General features: G+C 34.1%; 1 protein-coding gene across 1 annotated transcript; it reads left to right on the forward strand.

Moving 5' to 3' along the window:
* The first annotated feature begins 8,045 nt into the window (after positions 1-8,045).
* LOC145950473 (uncharacterized) lies at positions 8,046-8,924 on the forward strand. Its single transcript, XM_083061564.1, has one exon. The coding sequence runs from the start codon at positions 8,046-8,048 to the stop codon at positions 8,922-8,924; it is 879 nt and encodes a 292-aa protein (XP_082917690.1).
* Positions 8,925-25,813: the final 16,889 nt, after the last annotated feature.

Consider the following 25,813-nt stretch of genomic DNA (forward strand, 5'->3'; position numbering starts at 1 on the left):
AAAGTGGTCTTAACCTAGAAATTAGGGACAAGGTTGAACTACTACCCTATAGAGACCTTAATGAATTAGTTCAACTTTGTGTGAGGGTAGAACAACAACTTAGGAGAAATCCTTGCCTTAGGAAGGAATTTACCTCATACCCTAGGAAGGACTTCAAGAAGGAGGGTCAATCCTCCCATTCAAAGGATAGACCACTAGAAAAAGAAAAACAAAAACAAAAACCTTCCGATGAGCCTAGAACTAGTTCTATTAAGTTCTTTAAATGCTTAGGGAGGGGACACATAGCTTCCCAATGCCCCACAAAAAAGACCATGATCATTAGGGGCAATGAGAACTATCCTCCTCCAAGGAAGTTGTTCCTAGAAGTCAATTTTTAATAGAACATTCTATTAATAAATGTCTTCTAGTTGAACAACCTTTTTATCTTCTCAATGCTAAAAAGACACTACTCTTGGAAAAGAGTAAGGAGGATAGTGTCTCCTCCAAAAATCTTGTGATAAAGGAAAGTCACTTTTCCATTAAAAATGATTGCAAAAAGACTTTTCTTCTTCACAAAGATTTTAGCTCTTTTTCTATTGTTGCCACGGACTTAGAGCTTAAGATCCACAACCTAAATAATTTTGAAAAGAAAGGATATCAAGTTCTTAGTCTAGTGAAGAAGAAGTGGACTTCACCTAGTTCTACTTCTTATGCTACTACTTTGGTGGTGCCCAAAGTAGACAACCATTGTCTATTTAGGACTTCTCTTACTTTAGTTGTTCTAATAAAGCACCCAACCTTTGGTTTATATTGTTTATGAGATACATTTCATGGTGTCTTATTTTCTATTTTTGATCTTAAGGGAAGTTCAAACTTCTTTGAACTTAACTTGACTACTTCCCTTCAAGACCAAATTAGATTCTATGACTCTTTTAAACTCTTTACACCCTCATCCATGATGTATCTAACATATAATATGATCAAGGGTTGTCTAGGTAGTTTCCTTATTATATTCACTTTTTTTTCTTGTAGAAACCTAGGTTACTACATAGGGTACTTTGGGCAAGATATCTTAGTATATAGGACTACTTCATTAGTTTCTTATAGTTTTAGCACTTTCACATTTTTAGGATTTAGTTTTACACTTAGAATACACTATAGTGACGATCCTATTCTTATGCTTAGAGAACCCATCCTTCCTAGTCTAAGGACCCTTGCTGGGACTATAGAAGGAATTCCTCATAGGGTGCACTTTCCACATATGTTATATGAATATGTCATCCCTAATGCTTCGTTTCTTGTTTTCATTGTAGGTGATGCTATCTTTGTGGAAGGACCACTAGATTTGAGGACAAATCCTTTCGAAGGGGAAGGTATGATGGAAATGTAATCCCCAAGGATCCCTTTGGAAGAGGTAAGACCAAGAAGGGTGAAGGTTGATCTAAAGAGTCTCTATTGTAAATACATTGTATAGTTTGATTTCTTGTACCTTGTATATAGTAGATACTTGTATAGGTGTATTTTTGCCTTTGTATTTGAGAGGCACTTTGTTTCCTTTTAGTAGCTATTGTATATTGTTTCTAGGGTAGGTTACTTGGGCACTTTGACTCCATTTAACCTAATCTAGAAATACACTTTTTTCTTATTTTTCTAGTAGTAGGATTGGGAGTGGCATTAGCAAGCTAGAGAGTGTGACTAGCAAGCTAGAGAGTGTTACTAGCAATTGGACCAAGAGATGGACCTAGGCTAAATTTTATATATTAGACTCATTTTACTCCTAATTTTTCATAGATTTGATTAAGCTAGGTTCCATTCACATTGGATGAACCTAACTAAACCAAATCAACATTTTTCAAAACCGGTTGGAGTAAAATGAAGTCCATGAGCCACCCACCTTGTCTTGTGTTCACATGGCCGGTTTTCTCTCAAGCTTAGAAGCTTGAAGCACAAGTTTCCCCTTAGCTTGCTTACCAAGCAAGCTAAGTGAGTAGCTTGCTCTCCAAGCCTCTAGACCATGGACGGTTAGCTAGACCTTACCATGGTTCCTAGTGAACCATGGTTAAGGCTAGCTTGCTCTCCAAGCTTCCTACTCCTATATACTTGTGTTTCCTTTCATTGTAAGAGACTTTTTGAGATATTGAGAATTATTTTCTGAAGATTACTCAGATTTCTCTCTTCTAAAAGTCCCTAAACCTCTTTGATATTCATCCAATTCTCTTATCCCTTCACTAAAAGAGTGTGGTGAGAATTGAAGAGACTTATCTCTTCATCAAGGAGTGGCGTTTCTTGGGAGAGTTCTCCACCAAATCGTGGTGGCTTTAAGGTCTCCTCCTCCATTGGAGACCTTAGAAAAGCTTAAGAAGAATCAAGGAGCCGAAGATCTAGGGAGGAACTTGAAGAGGATTCAACATCAATCCGGAATCTCCAACAAGTTTTCCATCAATGTGTCTCTTATTAATGTCACAAGTTGAGAGGGATGTGTGTCCGTCACAAATTTTGATGAATAAAATCCGTCACAAAATTGCGATGAATAAATTCTGTCACAAATGCGATGAATAAAATCCGTCATAAATTGCGATGAATAAAATCCTTCACAAATTGCGATGAATGAAATCCGTCACAAATTGCAATGAATAATATCTGTCACAAATTACGATGAAAGAAATCCGTCACAAATTGCAATGAATAAATCCGTCACAACTTGCGATGAATAAAATCCGTCACAAATTGTGAATTATTGATCTTATAAAGGAGTTTTTTGGTAACTATTTGTGAAAAATATGTTTTTCTCCTCTAGTTATGATATAATTTTTTAATTATGAATATAACAAATAATTTATTAATTAATCCAAAAAGTTGAATTTATTGTCTATTTGTTTAAAAAATTAACAAAATAAATAATTAAGAAAAATTTCTCAATTTTATATAAGCATGTAACTAAACACGAATATAAGAAAGTCAAGCATACGATAGATATAAATAACACCAAATATAACAAAGTTTAGGACTTTAGCTGATCCCTAATGTATGATAAGTACTATAGTAAAACTTAAACATAACAAAGTATAACTTTAAAGCATAGTAAATATTAATAATAAATAGTAAAAGATAATGCATCCCTAAACATCTATATCATGATCATCATATAACTCATTATCATCATATTGTATAGTGTCAGCATCATGTGTAGGAGGAGGTTGGGGAGGACGAGAAGATTAAGAAGCTTGCCCAAGAGAAAACATCTCCATAAATTGCTTCAGTTGCTCACGAACAACCGAGACTCTTCCTATGATGTGACACCCTCAACCCCACATACCATAATACATAGGTAACAAAATTCGAATAACATGATTTTTCTTAATTGAAATACCAAACGTGTTTAGATAGAGAGTGCCACATCAATATCTTAAACAAATAACTCAATTAGCGGTAATGACAAAGATGTGATGCTAAGGTTTCCAAAATAATTTAATAAAAAAGAACATTTTAATCTAATCCTATCTACGCCCCGATGTCACATATTCTATTAAAGCCAAGCCCAACATAGAAGCCTAAGCTTCATCACCAACATCCTCAGCCTCACGTTGATGATCACATGTATAATAGTCAAAGGAAAGCAACACAAAAGGAAAGAGAGTGAGAAACATCTCACTCTAGCTCACAGTGTAGGAATATACACCAGATAGTCAAACACAAACAAGACATGTATAGCATAGATAGATTAATAATAATATCACATCTCACTCATCCAAGGCATGAAAACATCAATTTATCATATAACATTAAGAATGCATATGTATGGACACGGACTACATATTATCATGCATGAGGCGCTAGTAACATATCACATGGCATATTGCCGCTAGCAATACACGAAAAGTAGTCTAGGAGTACATGCCGGGTCATACCCTTTGCGCACTCTCACTAGAAGGACATACTACCAAGGTCTCGTCAGAATAGCTAAGTCGTGCAAGATACATCCCATGCACACAATGGGCGAGATTGGGACTTACAAATCGAGCTATCCCCAAGGACTAATCCCCAAAGTTTTTACACTGGGGCCTTCCCTGAGGGTGTATTCCATATCCTACGCTTAAAATATTTATACAAATGATGCATGTCAATCAAGACTCTATGTATTCTAATATCACATTATCATGTTTCATTATCATATCACATCGTCATGTCTCATTATCATATCACATCGTCATGTCTCATTATCATATCACATCGTCATGTCTCATTATCATATCACATCATCATGTCTCATCATCATATCACATCATCATATCACATCATCATATCTCATCATCATATTTCATCATCATATTTCATCATCATATCACATCATCATATCACATCATCATATCTCATCATCATATCTCATCATCATATCAAATCATATTCACATAGTCTCCATAGAGCACTTTAATTCATATCAAAACTTGTCTATTTTCAAAAGTAAACACATATTCGTACATCTCATTCAACAAGGAATACATTAGAACAATCAGAAGATAAAATAGTAAATATTAGAAATATGCTTGTTTCTCATAGGGTTCCCACAGGAATCGACAGAGCACTCTAATTCATACAATAAACATTTAAAATAGTACAATTTACTGATACAATTACCTCTTCAAACAATCTCCTCTTACAATCACCAATGCATTCCCATAGAGTTTCCCATAGGAACCCATAGAGATCTCAAATCACTACAAAAAAATATGTATTTAACTGGGGTTTTTTTAATGAGGGTTATGCTAACCCTCGGGAACATAAGTAACTAACTGGGGTTTCAATAACCCTCGTTAAGTATTATTAAGTTACAGGGGTTAAAATTTAAAACCGTTGGTATATTTTAATAATATATATTTTTTATTTTTTATTTTTGTAATGATAATTATTTTTTTTTTCATTTCCCACTCACTTATCTTTTGGTTTCCCTCTCTCACGAAACCCGTGAGGCTCTGTAACTAAGAATACTCCTTCATCAGAAAAATGCAAATGACCTAGCCTCCCTCTCCAACGTTCCGACGCTCTCTGACGCTCTCTGACGCTCTCCGACTGCTTGCGATTTCTATAGCACCGACCAAGGTATTACTCACACTCTTGAGATTTAACATTGGAAAAATTCCCTCATCGTTGTTCATTTGGGGTTTTTTCGGATTATTTGCACTTTCAGTTTCATAATTTTTTGTTGCTCCATTTTGACCTAGCTGGTGAACGATCATAATTCGCGGCACAACAAACGAGCGTACCTTTTTTTGCTTTGCTGGAGATGCAACATAGAAGGTAATAGTTGGTGCCCTTTGTTGCTCCATTTTTACATCATTCTTTTTTAGACATACTCAAATATTTTAATGTCATTAAAATGCGAAAACAAAAAGAATCTATATTTTTAGCTAAGCGATTCTTTACCATTATGGTTTCAGACTTAATGTGTGAAGTTGGGTGGCAATAATATATGTTTCTTTTTTTTTTTACTAATTTTATAAAAAGAAACCAAAGTCTCCAAGTTCTAATTTATATTTTAGCCCTGTTACTTGTTTGGTATTCAAACAGGGGAGCACATTCATGTACAAGGAAGAAACAAGGGAGTTCATTTGATTTTATAAAAAATTTTCACAAGTTATTTGTTTCTAATATCTAATTTTAGTGTTTCGATTTCATTAAAAATTGATTGCTGGAAAATGGCAGGTGAAGAAGTAATAGTATTTTGACTTTTAATGAAACAATTTAAATTCTGTTTCTTGTTAATGTTATTTAAAAAAATGATTTTTCTCAAATGAAATTTTAATTGAGTTTTAATAGTATTATAGATAAGTAATTTGAGACTTGAATGACAATACTGTTAATTGCCAAACTTTGTGAGAGTGGAATGTGAAAGTGTTTTGCATTATTAGTCCCAATTCTATGCCCAGCTATTCATGATCATATAGTAAAATTAGAAATAAATTCTAGTATCTTTATCACTACTTGTGAAAATTTTGATTAACCTAAATACATGAAGCTGGTAAGCTATACATAACGTCCACAACCATCATGCATAAAATTGTTATACATGAAGGGTATATAAAGGCTAGTAATTAACTTATTACTAGTTTGTGCATATATACTGCTATAAGTCTATAAAATATATCAATGATCATATTCTTGTTTTTGAGAAGTCTTTGTATCATCATTTTTTTTCTTTCTATTTAGTACACAAACTAGGCATAAGCTCTTAAAATGATTAGACAATTTTAGACACACAAACCGATTATGTATGTACATTTTCTTATCTTTCCCAAATAAACAGACAAGGCTAAGCTTGTCGTTTTCAGTTCTGTTTTCACTAAAACATGGTGATGCTGCATATTGTCCTCTTAGAATATTTTCTCTTGGCTCCTAGCTACTAAACTGGTCTAAATTCTCCAACACAATTCCAAATTAGCCTTAAGCGTGTCAAAGTCATAAGCTTGTGCAGCCTTAGCCAATTAGCCTTAAGCGTGTCAACATCTGCTGCACAAATGTGCAACTCAGAATTAGAATTGCTCTTGATAGCGTCTGCCTGAACTTCTCTAGCATCTTGAATTATAATTTTTGAGGTTACATTTACTATTGGATCAGCCTCTGGTGCTAATGCAGCTTCCGTGACCTGCAAGTCTTCAATTGCAACATCATGATTAGCCTTAACCGGGACGTTCTTTGAGGTTGCAACAGCAGCTGCATCAGCAGCTTGGTTACTTGTGGCTTCACTGCATGATTGAGTTGGAGAAGCACCAACTAGTTCACGCCCTTGCTGTCCAGCATTGGAATTAGAAGTCCCTTTAAACGGTGCATGTGCAGTATGAGTTGTTCCATTCGATGGAGGCAGTCCAGCTCCTGCTGCACCAACATGCTGTGCATGCACATTATCCAAGCCTCCTATTGTACCAAACTGCGCCAGTTTAGTGGCTGAATCAGCATACGTGATTAGTTTATTTTTTTTTATTTTTGTAATTTGTACTTTTTTCACCATTTGATGTTCCTATTATTCTATTTTTCTTTTTTGTTTTGTATGTATGATGGAGGAAAAATATCCTTTGTGCTCAAAGTTTATGTTAACTTAGTTTGTTGTGACTGGATTAACAGATAGGTCTAACATAAAGAAAGTCAATCATTAATCAATAAAAATGCAAGCTTATAAGATACTGAACCCCACAAATCTTTTTTTTTTCATTTTGTTAGACAGTGAAGGGGAAGATACTTAACCCCAACAATAACATCCCCCACACTTCACACACCCATTTTGATCTTTTGTGTATACATGATTAGACTAAAAATTGATGCTTTTTGTTGCCATGACACTATTTGTCTATCAGATGCGTCATGAATATGAGAGCACAATATCATATGTTTTTGATGTTTTGGTGACAACAGTTCTACGAGAGTTGTAGTTTGGTTGGCAAAGTGAAAGAGGAATACAATAAGCTTCAATCTTAAAGGTAATTTCTAGACATGGCTCTTAAGATCAATCATGGATATTCATTTTTTTTTTTGTCTAACTAAGGGACTATTTAAAATATTATGATGTAATTTTTATTCTTGTATATTGTGATCCCAAGAAACCAAATAGTTTTAAGTGTTTTTTCTTTTTTAATTATTGATGCAGAATATAATTATAAATTATATGTTATGTTCAAGAAGCATACTATTCTACATATTCTATATATTATATCTTACACTATTAATATATATATATATATATATATATATATATATATATATATATATATATATATATATATATATATATATATATAACATGTAAACATGACAAGTCAATTCAAATTTTTAAATTCTATTACAATATTGTATATTCTTCTATCACAGTTTTCTTAGGAATTTAAGATTCACTTTCATTATTTTAGTATATAGGGATTATAATTGCATATGTATTAGTTTGATACTTGGTGGAGAACTTGTCTGTAATGAGTAAAAAGCTTTTTTAAATACTTTATATTTTCCCTTTATTTCAATTAACAAAACATTTCATTTATATAACTGGTCCAATTTTTTTGACCTTAACAGATTTTTTTTCAATGGACAAGTCTTGGATTGATTTGCCTCGAAATAATCCTCTGTATATAGAAGGATTGAATAAATTCTTAGACTTTGCATTTTCTAATCGAAGTGTTGATGGTAAGATAAGATGCCCATGTCCTAAATGCAAGTTCAACAAATGGAAAACTCGGGAATTAGCATACGACCACCTAATTCTTAAACCTTTTTCGAAAGGGTACACAGTTTGGCTGAGACATGGGGAGACAAGTACTCTACATACTACAATTGAAACAAGTACAATGCCACAACAAAATGAAGAGAGAATTGTTATTAATGATTCCATATGTGACATGGTCAATGATGCATTTGGGCATCATTCTAATAATAATGATATGGAGGAAGATGGTGATGTGTGTCCAGAAGCAAGCCAAACAATACCATATGATATTACAGAGCTTTTGGAGTTAATGAGGGATGGAGAACAAAGTTTGTATGAAGGATGTGATAAATATTCAAAACTTTCCTTTTTGATCAAGTTTTATCATATCAAATGTCTATGTAGAATGAGTGATAAAGTAATGTCAATGATATTAGAGTTGTTAACAGATGCCTTTGAGCATGCTAAAATTCCACGTTCATTTTATGATGCTAAAAAAATTATTACTAAGCTTGGCCTTCATTACACAAAAATTGATGCTTGCCCGTATGATTGCATGTTGTATTATGGAGAAGACAAAGATAGAGAAACCTGTAAGAAATGTAGTACATCTAGATGGAAACCAGAAAGTAAGAGAATGGTTGATGGTAGCATTATTCACAAAAGAAAAAAGGTGCCTGCAAAAGTTTTAAGGTATTTTCCTTTGAAGCCACGTTTACAGAGGATGTTTATGTCTTCTAAAATAGCTGAGCATATGTGATGGCATGCATCTAATAGTTCAGATGAAGGCATGTTAAGACATCCAAGAGATTCTGAAGCTTGGAAGAGATTTGACTTAATGCATCCTCAATTTGCTTCAGATCCTTGGAATGTACGACTTGGTTTGGCTACTGATGGGTTCAATCCATTTGGCAACTTGAGCAATAATCATAGTATTTGGCCAGTTATACTCATAGCCTACAACCTTCCTCCTTGGATGTGTATGAAGCAAAGTTCGTTCATTGTTTCCATGATTATTCCTGGTAAGAAAGCACCAGGAAATGATATTGATATATATTTACAACCATTAATTGATGAGTTGAAAGAGTTATGGAATACTGGATTTAGAACTTTTGATTCATATAGTAGGGAAAGGTTTAACATGCACGCAGCTATATTGTGGACTATTAGTGATTTTCCAGGTCTTGGAACCTTATCTGGATGGAACACACACACCGGGTTAGCCTGTCCAAGATGCAACTTTGATTCAACTCCTACTCAACTTCATAATGGGGGAAAATGGTGTTTCATGAATCATCGTCATTTTTTGAGCACAAAGCACAGATTTAGATTACTTAGAAGACAATTTGATGGAAATGTTGAAAATAGAAATCCGCCTTTGACTATAACTGGTGCAGCTGTGTTACAACAACTTGAAAATCTTATTGTTGTCTTTGGGAAAGAACCAGAAGTTGAAGTGCCCAAAAGAAAGAAAAGGGGTGTTGGTCATGGTAAGGTAGACCCTCTACAGTGGAGAAAGAAGAGCATATTTTTTAAATTTCCTTATTGGGTAGACAATTTATTGCCCCATAATCTTGATGTCATGCACATTGAGAAAAATGTGTGTGATAATGTGGTATTCATATTATTGAATGATTCTAAAAAATCAAAAGACAATTTAAAGGCTCGCAAAGACTTACAAGAATGGGGTATTAGACCTGATCTTTGGCCTGATGTAAATGGTAGATATCCTCCTACTATATACACGTTGACAAATGCTAATAAGGTAATTTTTCTCAGAACTTTGAAGAATGTTACTGTTCCAGATGACTACTCAAGTAACATTAGTAGATGCATTGATGTCAAACAAGTAAGCTTGGAGGATTAAAAAGTCATGACTCACATGTATTAATGGAGCAACTTCTACCTTTAGCAATGAGAAACACACTCTCAAAGCAAGTGTCTGCTGTTCTGATTGACTTGTGCCTTTTTTTTAGACAACTATGTAGTAAAGTATTAAAAGTTGATGAACTTGACCAACTACAAAGTAGAGTTGTTCTCACATTATGTCACATGGAAATGTTATTTCCACCTTCATTTTTTACTGTCATGGTTCATTTGATTGTGCACTTAGTTGAAGATGCCAAGCTTGGAGGACCTGTCCAATATCGGTGGATGTATCCTATTGAGAGGTATCTAGGAAAATTAAAGTCTTATGTGCGTAATAAGGCTCAACCAGAAGGCTCAATAGCTGAAGGTTACTTAGCTGAAGAGATTTTAACCTTTTGCTCTAGATATTTAGATGGAATTGAGACTAAATTCGATCGACTAGGCCGTGTTGATGATGAACCTGATGACATTGTGCCATCTAGTGTGAGCACTTTGTTTCCACCAATTGGAAAACCTGTTGGAGGTTTTACTTACTTTACTTTATCTCCAAGGGAAAAGTTACAAGCACATCGTCATGTCTTGATTAATTGTACACAAGTTGACCCATTTCAGTAAGTACTATAACTTTATAACTTATTAATATTGGTTTTCACTTAAACAATTAAGAATATAATTTATATATGCCATGTAGGGAATTTAGAGACATTCTACGAAGACAATTGAGGAGAAACACACGCTCATCCTCTGAAATAGACAAGAGGGTTCATAGGGAATTTTTTGAATGGTTTTCACGTCGTGTACGTATAATTATACCTTTGAACTTCAAATCTTTGTATTATAAAAATTTTATAATTTTTTATTCTTTTTTTTTATTTAGATAAGAAATGACTCAAATGGATCCTATTCAAATGATTTGAAGTTTTTAGCTATGGGTCCAATCACTTGCGCAAAACGCTATACTGCGTATAATATCAATGGACTCAAGTTTCGTACACTGGAGCGAGACCAGGGGCTTAAAACACAAAACAGTGGAATATTTGGAACATTTGGGACAAGGAGCTATGCAAGTAGTAGTGACAATCAAATGCAGTTTGGTGGTGTTCCTTATTATGGAAATTTGGTAGACATAATTGAGTTAAACTACCATGGTCGATTCTCAGTTACTTTGTTCAAATGTATGTGGGAAAATACAACTACTCGTAGAGGAATTGTAACTAATGACCTAGGATTTACATCTGTAAGTTTTTCACACTTGATACATACTGGTGATAATGACGATGATGAGCCATACATCCGGGCTTCAGAAGCTCAAATGGTTTATTATGTAGAAGATGAGTTACATAAGAATTGGAGCATACCTATACACATAAACCCACGAGACTTATACAACATGGGTGAAGATGATAGTGTTATTTTTCATGAATGTGAGCCATTCGAACATCAAAATTTGGAAATATTATTTCCATAAGGGGAAGAAAACATACATTTAACAAGGTCTTATTTTTAATATTCATTTTCTTTACTAAAAGTTGATGTCTTATTTACTAATTGTCATTTTTATCATATACACATGCGTGCATTATGTTATTTATTAAATTGGTGTTTGTCTTATAATAATGTTATTATTTTTTAGGATCTTTGAAGATGAAGAAACCTTCCACCAAGAAGACTAGTGCAACACCACATAGGACCAAAAATGGCTCGTTTAGCCAAGTTCCAACCACTCCTAATAATAGTAGTTCTCAAACTTCATCTACACAAGCAACTCATCATAGTACAATGCGTACACCATTACCTATTCCAACTCATCCTAGTAGGTTTCCTTACTAATTATTAATATTTTAAAAAATTCCATTTAAATACAACACCTTAATAGTTTATGTATAATATTTATTGGTTGTTAGGAACCTTAAAGAAGCCTAACACATTGAAAAAAAATAACTCAACGCCTCTGTTGCATGCACATCATCCACAACCTAGTATTGAACCTCCACCCCCACTTGTACATCAATGTAGAACATCACCTTCCCCGACATGTCAACCTCGTAAGATATCTCACGTCACATTTTAATTTAGTATTCAATATTCAATTGCATTAATTGCATGTGATATGATTCTTAACTTTTATTATTCTCATGGCTTTACAGGAACCTTAAAGTTGAGGTTATTTTCCACCAACAAAACTAACTCTGCACCTCAACTAAATCTGCCACCTCCACCTGAATCTCAATTTGATTCTCATCCTACACATCCACCTCAATCTCATAGTCAACCGACACATGCTTCTCAGCCTGATTCTCAACCTTCACTTGCATCACCATTTGGTTCTCATCCTATACTTAGTAATGAACCAGAGTCTGACTTTGATAGTGATGAGGAAGCGAATGAAAACATTGAAATTCAAAAACCGCAACCTATAGCTCGTAAGAGAGCCTGGACAGTTGATGTGATTGGTAAGCACTTTACAAGATTATTGTATGACCTAGTTTAGCAACATTTATTCAATCAATTGGGTCAATAAATAAAAATATACCATTAAATTAATTTTTTTTAACATATTTGATAATTTGTTAGATGACCAAGGCACAAAGAACACAAAGCCACTTATGGTGAATGATGTTTGGTCGTTGCCTTCTAATGAAAGGGTTGTTGTAGAATGGAATGATGAAGACCAAGCAATTGCAGATAGTGGAGCATTGTTAAATAGGTTCTTAGGTCACCTTGCAAGAGACTCTGATGTATTCCCTATCAGTTATACTAGTTGGAAGAAGATTCCTAAAGACTACAAGCAAAATGTACTTAAGGACATCATTCAAGTAAGTGGTTATGCATTTTACTTACATTATATATTCAATTGTGCTACAAATTGTCTCTAACTTTGATCGTCGCATACTTTGAAGGCTAAGTTTGAAGTTGAGCATGATCTTCACGTGGCTTATATCTTCAAATCACTTAACATAAAATGGAGAGAGCATCGTCAAGAATTGTGGCAACAAAGGGATGATGGCACTCATAATAGAGATCAATTGATTGCAATGGTCCTAGAAGGATTAAATAAAGATCAATGGGCATCTTTTGTAGACTATCGTTTAGATTCAAAAACTAAGGTAAAATTAAATTTTAATTGATGTTTGATTTTTACTTGTATTTACAAATTGCTTTTATGTCAAATATTAGGAAAAAGCCCAAAAAAATAAAGATAATAGAAAAAAGCAAACAATTCCCCACACAGGTGGTTCCATGAGCATTGCACGCAAGAAGCAAAAGATGGTAAACATATGCTTCTTAATTTTTAATAATGAAATAATACTTTGTCTTTTTTAAATATAATTCTTGTTTTTTTTTTGGATTTTGTAGGAATTAGAGTGTGGCCGCAAAGTTAGTAGGGGAGAAATATGGATAGCAACACATAAACATGCTAATGGGGAATTCGTGAATGACGAAGCCAAAGAAATTGGAGTAAGTTCAACTATATTAATGCTGAAAATGCTCAATATTTTTTTGAGGTTAACTTAACATGTTTCTTTGTGTTTTATGTAGGAAAAAATTGAATCATATGAATTGAGTGGAAGCATTTCAAAAGACATATCAAGTCAAGATTCCTTAGCTCAAACTTTAGGAAGTCAAGAACATTGTGGACGTGTTCGAGGATTAGGATTAGGACCTTGCCCATCCCGTGTGTTTGGACACACTGTATGCTCATATAGTGGGATATCCTCATCTTCTCCTTCTTATAGAGAGTTACAAAATGAGGTTAGTAGTATGCTACAATTTCCTTTAGAATTTCAATGTTAGGTTTTAACTCCTTTAAATTGTTATTTTAGCTTCTTTGGATCACAAAAAAATAGAATATTGAATGGTACCTACTTGTATAAATCATTTATCATTAACTAATTAGATGTTATTCATTAAAATAAAGATTAGTTTTATGTCCCATTCTATAATTCTTGCTTTCTAATTTCATATTTGTCTTTCTTCTTGAAATAATATCTAGATAAACATCATTGATTGTGTTGTGCTCCTTGATAATCACCGAATTTGTTGTTCCCAAGTTGTGCTTTAGCTTCTTTTGATTCCTAAAAAGGCAATATTTGTATAATAAGAATTTTTCATTCTAGATCTAATTTGAAGTCAATTTTAACAAGGTTTGTAATATTTTAGGTATACTTTGGTGATCTTGTTGGAATTTATGAGACTTTTTTTCATGTTGTCAACTATCTGTATAATTAAAACCTTATTGTGGTTTAAAGTTTTGAAGAAAACAAATAAAATGTCACGTTTAATATTGGTATGATTTTGATTTCTATTTGTGTTGATTTTTCTTTTGAAACAGGTTATTGAATTGAAATCACAAATGGCTTAACAAAATCAGAAAATAGAGGAACAAAATAAAAGATTTGAGACAATGATGAATTTTTTTGCACAGAATTATCAAGGTCAAACCTGACTTGCCTGTATTTCAATCTTCACCGGTAAGATTTTAAATTTGAATTAATTTCATAAATATTTTAAAATATACTTTATATTTCTAACTAAGTTTTATATTTAATTGTAGGTATCTGACAAAGGAAGTGCACAACCAATTAATGTCCCTAATCATTCTCCAACAAATTCTCAAGATAGACAATAGGGCTATATTTGTTAGGGAAAGATGTTGTTGACCTTTTTGTTTTAGGAAAATCAATATTTTGTTGGATATGTTTTTATTACTTCTTAAAAGTCATTTTGGATATTACTAAACTATCAATGTTACTAAACTATGGATGTTGCTTGTTAGGAATTTTTTTGGATGACTTGTTTATATACATTTGCTTATTAATATACTAAATTTGTGGATTGTTTGTTCATTTTATTTTTTAATATTTATATAACTTGTGCATCTCAAAATTTATATATAGATTGAAATATTATACATGGTTAAAAACCATTTATAAGCTACAGGGATTTAAAAATTACAAGTACAAACAAGATATTAAAAACATTGTGTGGCGTTAACGAGGGTTTACAACCCCTGGTAAATTACGGGATTATATTAACAACAGTTTATGTGACAACATTAATGGGGGTTTAAAGCCCGTAGTAAATTACGGGGGTTATGACAAACAACCGAAATTGATGATGGTGTTAACGGGGGTTTACAACCCCTGGTAGACTATGTCGTTAACGAGGGTTACAAAACCGTGGGTATGCTATGCATTTCCGGGGGTTGTCAAAAACCGCTGGTAAATTGCTTGCCACAGATGCTTTCCCGGTTAAAATCACAACCGCAGGAAATACATTTTCCGAAGGTTTTAACCGCGGGGAATGCCAAAAATAACTCACGTTAACTCTATTTTTTCTTGTAGTGAATCATACATTTATTTACATATAAAAATAGCAAATAGAAGAAACATATATAATTGGGAAAAACCCCATATAAATAAGCATACAACAAACATAGGATTGGGGGCCAATCCCACTACCCAACATACATTCCCACACCTGGAGCAAGGTTTCTCACTCCCCCCTTAACTCGATAAGTAGGAGCTGAAACTAAAACAGGATCTTGCTAGTCTCGTCTTTTGGGTTCCCCTTAGTCTTCAGAGAGTGTAGAAGAAAAAGATATCAGAAGTGAAAAAACTATCCTTTTGGGAGTGCCAGAGCGTTCTATTTATTGTCATCAGGAGTCTCCAGAAGAGCCCATTTCAAATCTGGAACGGCCCGTTCTGGACTCGTTCTTCATGCATAAATTTCACATTCAGAACGACCTATTCCAAAACTAGAACGACCCGTTCTAAAATCATATTTTACCTACAACGGCCATATCTGGAACGATCCATTCCCTAATTAGAATGGCCTATTTTGGCTTCGCATTTTACTCATAGAATCACGTGTTGTAACTGCCCGTTCTAGTCTACTCTTTATAGGCCATTTTAGTAGTCTGGAACGACCCGTTCCAGTTTGAGAACGGTCCGTTCTAGGCTACTAAAAATCAAAATATTATCCAAAAATAATTTTCATAAATATTTATTATTAAATTACTAATAATTAATAAAAAAAACCTTGAAAACATCCTATAAAACCCATTAAATAAATATAAGAAAATAATCTCCATAAATATAAAAATAAATAATAATTAACCATTATACTAGTAGAAAATTCGGGATGTTACAATTCTCCCTCCTTTTTGAAATTTCGTCCCCGAAATTTACCTGCAAACAGAAATGGGTAGACTCCTTGCATCTCGCTTTCTAATTCTCAGACAGCACTTTCCAAAATATTTCCCATCAGAAACTATACTAGTAGAAAATCTCGTGTAACCTTACTACCTCACTAAAGTACATCTCTATCAATCTCTCGAAAGAATATCTAATATCAACAAGGGTAAGGTGAGCCACCTTGGTGTGTCTATCCACTAGCCAAAAAAGATCAAATTTCTTAAGCATATCAAGCAAAACTACAACTGAGTTCATAGACATAAAATCTCACTCCCAAACTAGGGCGTCTAAAGGTTGTAAAAATCTTAAAGACTTCTAGTGTTCCACCTTAGATTTATGGCATACTACACATGAGTACACAAATTCCTTTACTCCTCTCTTCACCTTAGGCCACCACGCTTCCGATGCGCCACTCTGATACATCTTAGTAGCTCTTAAATGAATGCTAAGAGTATTCTTATGTCCTTTTTCTAAGATCGTCTTCCTAAATTCAAGATTACTAGGCACATAGATCCTATCATTGAACCCCAAAACACCATTAACTTCTACTCATAAAGGGTTATCTATACCCCTACCAATCCTCTCCACTTGGTTCACTAAGAAAGGATCTAACTCCTAGGCTTCTCTAATCTCATCCACTAATTCACTAGTCACTTTCGACATACTCAATTCAATGCTTCTAAGGGTAAGCTCACACATCAACCTTAAGTCTGTAAACTCTTCAATCAAATCCAACCTTTAAATCATCAAAGATGATAAGTGAACGAGCATCCTACTCAAAGCGTTTGCCATATCATTAGTTTTACTTCTATAATCGTCTCCAAAGATCAAACACCTAAGCATAAGTTCACTAGGTACACATACTTAGTCTCAAAGTCTTACCACTTCATCTATACCCAAGGCAAACTTCTCTCCATTACCTTGTCCTATAGCCTCATATCTTGTCACTAAAATGAACCAACTAATTGTGCTTCTTTGATTTTCCTTTGACAACCCACTAGTTACTCGAGTCATACTTAGTCTCACACTACTAAGGGTAACCTCATAAGTCAAGCTTAAATCCCTAATTTGAACTAAAAGATCCATCTCTCTAATCATAAGGAAAGGCAAATGTAAAGGTTGCCTACTCAAAGCATTGGTCACCACATTGGCTTTACCTAGATAACAACTAAGATTAAAATCCTAGTCCTTAAGAAATTTCAATTATCTCCTTTGGTCAAAAGATATTTAAGGCTCTAACGATCACTAAATACCTCAAGCTTAGAATCATATAGGTAGTGTCTTCAAATTTTAGTGTAAATATCAAAACCGCAAACTCAAGGTCATTGATAGGGTAATTTCTCTCATGAATTTTCAATTGTCTAGAAACGTAAGCTACTACCTTTCCTTCTTGCATCAACACTCCACCCAAACCTATCTTAGAAGCACCACTATGTACCACAAAAAACTTACTAAAATCTAGTAGTATTAACACTATTCAATCTTTTCTTAAGATTTTGGAAACTACTCTCACACTTACTATCCCACATAAAGGCAACTGTCTCTTCCTGGTCAATCCAGTCAAATATCTTAGAAATTTTCTCAATAATTCTCCTATAATAATAAGCTAATCTAAGAAAACTCTTAACCTCACTAACTGACTTTGGTATCTCCCACTTAAGTAGTACTTCTACCTTAAATAGATCTACATTATACTGATGTTGTGTATTTTACTCATATTTTAGCACTTTAATTCACAAGAATTCATAGCATAATCATGCATATCTTTCATGTTTTTAATAAATTTTTATATCATTTTCCTATTTTATGCTTTTCTTGGTATGTGTTGTGTTTTCTCTGAGCAGGATCAAGATTTAAGAATTAAAGAGGAAATGCTGAGCTACAGGGAAAATCACGGCCGTGATTCTAAATCACGCCCGTGATTCACCAGAGAAAATCACGGCCGTGATTCCCAATCACACCCGTGAACGCCACTGACCCTTCATAGATGTGCTCCAGAGAAGATCACGGTCGTGATTTTCAGTCACGGCCGTGATTCACTTCGCGTCCCAGCTTTTTAAGTTTTATGTTTTATTTTTATTTTATCTTTGTAATTTTTATCTTGGTAGTTTTACCTTTTTTACCCTTTTAGGTTATAAATTAGATTAGGTTAGCCTAGAACCGGGACTTTTCCCGGAGAGAGTTTTTAGTTTTTGACACTTGGAGAAGGTTGGGCGCCTGTGCCATCGACTCTAAGGTTTGCTTTTCTTTTATTCTTTTCTTCTTGGAGAACTACTATGAACTCCTGTGAGTAGTTTCCCTTTTTCTGGGATCAGGGCTTAGCCTCTGAGAACCTCTTTATTAATGCATTATTCAGTTTCTTAATTTTATTCCAATTCTTGATCTGTTCTTTTATATTTTATATATGAACTTTAATATTATTGTTTTCATAATAACATTAATTAAGGATGAACTGAGAGGAGAACTTGATTATAATTATGATAAACAATTAATCTTAATTTTCATAATCATAGATAATTAGGGATGAACTGAGAGGAGAACCTAATTATCGGAACCTAAAGGAATAGACTTGAGTGTTAAATCACGAGAGTAGATTTAAGCTTTCGAGGAGCAATAGATTAACAAAGATCTTAACGGGTTTAATTGAACGTAATTACCACGAGAGTAGGGATTAATTTTAATTAAACACGTCCTCGTAGCCTGAGAAGGTGCAAGGATTAAATTAGGTTAAGACTACCTTCAAGATGGAATAGAATTAATTAATGAAAATAATAATTCAATAATGTTGGAACTCTTTGTGCGAACCCTAGATTCCCGGAAATCTCCTTATCTTATCTTAAAGTTTTATCTTATTCATTAATTGCATTACTATCTCTTTTACCATGAAATCTGATCTTATCATATCAAAACAGAAATTCCATCTGTTTTAAAATTCAAATTAAAATACTAGTAATTCTAGGTCAAACACGTAGTCCCTGTGATTCGATATTTATTACTTGACGACAACCGTACACTTGCGGTTTTTCATACATCATATACCTCCACTAAAATTTAAAAGACCTAGAAAACTCACTTCATACAACCAAAAATCATACTTAGATAACTTAGTCTAAAGCTGTCTTGGATAAGTCCTCACTCTCAACTTCAATCTGATGATATCACACCTTGAGGTCAACCTTACTAAACACACAAACATCCACTAATTAATCCATAAGGTCATATATCCTCGTATCAACATACACATATAACAAATCATATTAGAATACCTACTTCAAACATTCAATATATATCATCCCTAAGCATGTACGAATCAATCACCATTTACTCCATATAGCATGTACATGAACCAACTTTACCACCTAGCATCATACAACCTTAAACAACCACTCAATCCACATGACAACATCTCAGAACATCATGACAAAATCAGTTTTTATCCTTGCATTGCCTAACAACTCAAAATATCATGACACCATACATATCCCTTCAACAACTGTCAAAGAAAATGATATCTAGAGATTTATACTCATCCAAATGATCTCAAACCTATCACAAAGACCATCTTCTTAGCTAAAAATTCAAAAACCACCACAGATATATTCAACGCTTACAACTAGACCTTTGATCACCAAAGTAGCTATAACTGGAGTTTTAGACCTCCATTTTATTTGATTCCAGTTCCATTGGAAAGATAACGTCCAAGGCTACAACTTTTGTGAAGACGATAAAACTCATATCCACCTCAAACCATTCCAAACCCACTCCTTTCCACCTCAAAAATCATATCCAAGCTTCTCACTACAATCCTAAACCAAAACAACTCACATATTCATTACAAAAGACTCAGAAAATAAAACTCACATGCTACCTAAACCATAAAAGGTTAACATCCAAGCACCAAAACTCAAGAAAATCACTGACATTTCAACCTTTCATTAAGAACACTCAACTCCAATTCTCAACATATAACCTCTTAAGATTCAATCGCTACAACTATAGATTTTAGAAACTTCATCAACCGTAAACTCTTAATAAACTCGACAAATTAATGTCTCACCCACACCTAAGGTTCTAATAGTTTGTAGTTGATTAGCACGATGTTTCATCCACTACTACTTGCATATATGCTCGCAACACGAGCAATACCACCCACCCACTACTTCTTATGTAAGAAAGAAGTATCAAAACAAACAAGTAATCATGACAATGAAGAAAAACAATCATAAATAGTATCATCTAACCAATATTATGTCTATCAACCAAATTCTTGAGAAAACAATAAACATAACTAAATAAACAACAAAGATAATCAATCATCACACTAGCATATCAATAAGTTCCACAATCAATTTATTTCATTATTCATCTACCAAACAAGCATAGTAGACTCATAACTCACGGACGATTGGATCGACCTGCTCTGATACCACTAAATGTGACACCCTCTATCCCACATACCATAATACATAGGTAACAAAATTCGAATAACATAATTTTTCATAATTGAAATACCAAAAGTGTTTAGATAGAGAGTACCACATCAATATCTTAAACAAATAACTCAATTAGCGGAAATGACAAAGAAATGATGCTAAGGTTTCCAAAATAATTTAATAAATTTTTTTTTTAATCTAATCTTATCTACGCCCCAATGTCACATGTCATATCAGAGCAAAGCCCAACATAGAAGCCTAAGCTTCATCACCAACATCCTCAGCCTCACGCTAATGATCACCTGTATAATAGTCAAAGGAAAGCATCACAAAAGAAAAGGGAGTGAGAAACATCTCACTGTGGCTCACAGTGTAGAATGTACACCAGATAGTCAAACACAAACAAGACATGTATAGTATAGATAGATTAATAATAATATCACATCTCACTCATCCAAGGCATAAAAATATCAATTTATCATATAACATTAAGAATGCGTATGTACGGACACGGACTACATATTATCATGCATGTGGCGCCAGTAACATATCACATGGCATATTGCCGCTAGCAATACACGAAAAGTAGTCTAGGAGTACATGTCGGGTCACACCCTGTGCGCACTCTCACTAGAAGGACATAGTACCAGGCTCTCGTCGGGATAGCTAAGCCGCGCAAGATACGTCCCATGCACACAATGGGCGAGATTGAGACTTACAAACTGAGCTATCCCCAAGGACTAATCCCCAAAGTTTTTACACTAGGGGGCCTTCCCTAGTAGTTTATTCCATATCGTACCCTTAAAACATTTATGCAAATGATGCAGTCAATCAAGACTCTATGCATTCTCATATCACATTATCATGTCTCATTATCATATCACATCGTCATGTCTCATTATCATATCACATAGTCATGTCTCATTATCATATCACATCGTCATGTCTCATCATCATATCACATCATCATATCACATCATTATATCTCATCATCATATCTCATCATCATATCACATCATCATATCACATCATCATATCATATCATCATATCTCATCATCATATCACATCATCATATCTCATCATATTCACACAGTCTCCACAGAACACTTTAATTCATATCAAAACTTGTCTATTTGCGAAAGTAAACACATATTCGTACATCTCATTTAACAAGGAATACATCAGAACAATTAGAAGATAAAACAGAAAATATTATAAATATGCTTGTTTGTCATAGGGTTCCCACAAGAACCCATATAGCACTCTAATTCATATAATAAACATTTAAAATAGTACAATTTACTCATACAATTACCTCTTCAAACAATCTCCTCTTACAATCACCAATGCATTCCCTTAGGGTTTCCCATAGGAACCCATAGAGATCTCAAATCATACATTTATTTACATATAAAAAGAAAAAAATAGAAGAAACATATATAATTGGGAAAAACCTCTCATAAATAAGCATACATCAAACATTGGATTGGGGGTCAATCCCACTACCCAACATACATTCCCACACCTAGATCAAGGTTTCTCACTCCCCCTTACCTCTATAAGCAGGAGATGAAACTAAAACAAGATCTTACTAGTATCCTCCTCTAGGTTCCCCCTTGGTCTTCAGAGAGTGTAGAAGAAAAAAATATCAGAAGTGAAAAAAATTTCCTTTTGGGAGTGCCAGAGCGTGCTATTTGTAGGCATCAGGAGTCGCCATAATGGCCCGTTCTGGACTCGTTTGTCATGCATAAATTTCACATTCAGAACAACCTGTTCCAAAACTAGAACGGCCTGTTCTGAAATCACATTTTACCTACAACGTCCATATACGGAACAACCCATTCCCAAATCGAAACGGCCTGTTCTGGCTTCGCATTTTACTCATAGAATCATGTGTTGGAATGACCCGTTCTAGTCTACTCTTTATAGGCCATTTTAGTAGACTGGAACGGCCTGTTTCAGTTTGAGAACGGTCCGTTCTAGGCTACTAAAAATCAAAATATTATCCAAAAATAATTTTCATAAATATTTGTTATTAAAATACTAATAATTATTAAAAAAAACTTTAAAACATCCTATAAAACGCATTAAATAACTATAATAAAATAATCTCCATAAATATAAAAATAAATAATAATTAACCATTATACTAGTAGAAAATTTGGGATGTTACATGTAAAGCACGAATCAAATCTGCATTGCTTTGCAATTGTTCTTTTAATGTTTTGTTTTCTTCAGACAAATTTGAAACAAGATTTTTTGTGACACCCTTACTTCCCCAACAAATATATAATATAATTTAATTAAGAAGAATAAACTTTCAAAGGGTTCATAAAAGGGTTCACATAAAACTTCAAAAGTGTTCTTTCTTCAATATAAGAAAATGACTAAAAAATAAAACTTGAAAGGTAAAATTTAAGAGTTTACAATTTTAAAATCATTTATTACAATACCAAATCCATATAAATATTTTGTCCTAGAAATCCTCTGCCCCGATGTCACACTATCAGAGCATTCCCATAATTTAACTGTTGGCATTCTAGATGCCACTCGTAGCCGGATCTTCTTCACCTAAAATATCCACAGTTTATACGGTGAGAAAAGAAAATATCTATATGCAAAGTACATACAAACACATCACAATATAATCTCATCATAATTCATTATTTAATAAAATATATATATATATATATATATATATATATATATATATATATCAATCATTCATCATCTTCACATCTCAATTCACATTTAACATATCTCATTTCACATACATATCTCAATCCATCATAATCCACACCAATTATACAATTTACAACATCATTTCCATATCCATAATTCATGTCAATCTTACAATTAACAATATCATTTCCACATCCATAATTCACACCAATCTTACAATTAACACTATGCCAAGACCTCGCCACATCTGACACAAGTGATACAAGTTAATTGCCTCCCACACCAAACCAGGGTCACGCCCTCCCTGTAGCATCACTTACCCAGGGGCCGTGCCATCCCTAGTCATTAAGGAGTACGCTCGTCCCTGAAGCATCACCTACCCAGGGTTCGTATCATCCCTGATCATCCGGGAGTACGCTCGTCCCTGAAACATCAACTACCCAGGGTTCGTATCATCCCTGATCATCCAGGAGTACGCTCGTCCCTGAAGCATCAACTACCAGGGTTCGTATCATCCTTGATCCTTTAGTGTGAGGAACCACAATCACATTACAATCCACACAATCTCTTGCAATTAACCCTATGCCAAGGCTGCCATAATTGACATAAGTGGTGTGTGTTAACTGTCTTACTCATCCCACACCATGCTAGGGTCACGCCCTCCCTGTAGCACCACTTACCCAGGGGCCGTGCCATCCCTAGTCACTGATGTGAGGCACCACAATCACAATCATAATCACATCCATACAACATCTCATCTCATAATTCAAATTCACATCACGTACACAATTCCACCTCACATACACAACAGATAAGTCCAACAAAATAAGGGTTTACACACCCCTCAAGTAATTCACATCAAGATCATTCATTCTTATCAATCAATACAATAATAACATTCATAAATTAATATAATTTTAACACCAACAGTGAAACCCCCAATTGTTCCAAAACCTAACTCACAAACACTTTTCTGCAGTTTCGTTCTCCCTCTCAGATCATCATTCTTACAAATTAAATATGTATTTATAATCCTCAGCACATACAAAATCTACTAGGATCATCAATTTCTCAAACAAAAATATTTCAATTTTCCCAAAACCTAGATTACAGACACTTTTCTATAATTTCGTTCTCTCTCACAGAGCATCATCTTTACAAATAAATCATACATTCCTAATCCTAAATTCATATAGAATCACATAAAACCAAGAATTCTCCAAACAAAAATAATTATAAAATTAGGGTTCTTCCTCTACCCAACTCTACATATAAATAATTCCCTTTTCCCCCGTACCTGGATAAATAGGAACTAGGGCATAACCTCCAACTCTCTTTCCTTAAACAGGAACAGAACTAAAACTGGGGCAGAACCTCATCCTTTGAGTTCCTCTTGGTCTTCAGAGAGAAGAAGAGGAAAGGAAGAGAGAACAGAAGACAAGAGAGAGTGAGAATGAGAGGTGTCAAGAAATGAAAGAATTTAAGGCCTATTTATAGGATTTTTCGCCCACCTACCACTACGGCCCGTTCCAAAATCAGAACGGCCCGTTCTGGGCCCTTCAAACCTACGTAAATTTTTCAACTGGAACGGCCCGTTCCAAAACCGGAACGGCCCGTTCTAAAACTCAGCAAAACGGCCTGTTCTCCCTCTGGAACGGCCTGTTCTATAAGGAGAATGCCCCATTCTCCAAGCAGAACGACCCATTCTACTTGGAGAACGGCCCGTTCCAAGCCCGTTCTGAAGCAACGCAGAATAACATATTTACATCCTTTGGAACGGCCCGTTCCACCTTTGGAACGACCCGTTCTGGTAACCAAAAATACCCCTAAACTTTTAATAAATTTACGAAAATACCCACTAGAGGCAGCATCTCCTGATAATTGTTGTGACTCTCTTTCATATAACTGTTTCATACTCATTCTAAAAAAAGAAAAGTAAGAAACAAAAGTATATAAACATTAATGACAATAGAAGATCTCATGAATGTCATGAATGATGTAGAGAATCATGCAACAAGAACACAAAAAAAAAATACTTAGTAAAAAGTCTAAGATGTAACTTATGAGCAACATCACTAGATAAGTATGAATTCCAATGAAATTAGTAACTTGTAAACCTAGATGCAACACCACATACACATGAATCTCATTGAATTTAGCAATTAGTAAACTAAGATGCAGAGATGGTGGCACTTCAGATTGCATGAAACTAAAATTGAGCACAACCAATAAGGTGAAATGATTTTATGTTAACATAATTCACTAAAAAATTCAAATCATATAAAAAATTACATACTATAAATGGTATGGCTTGCAATTTTGAGACCATTGACTGTGACCTATCTTAATATGTCAAGTCGACAGTGAAGGACGAAATATGATAACTTTCACAACACCATTACCATTGTTGAAACATAACCATTGTTGTCTCTCTAATATAACCATTATATGTCAAGTCTTGCAAACA

This window comes from Cajanus cajan, chromosome 8 (assembly GCF_000230855.2).
Source record: "Cajanus cajan strain Asha chromosome 8, NIPB_CcT2T_4, whole genome shotgun sequence".
Lineage (NCBI taxonomy): Eukaryota > Viridiplantae > Streptophyta > Magnoliopsida > Fabales > Fabaceae > Cajanus > Cajanus cajan.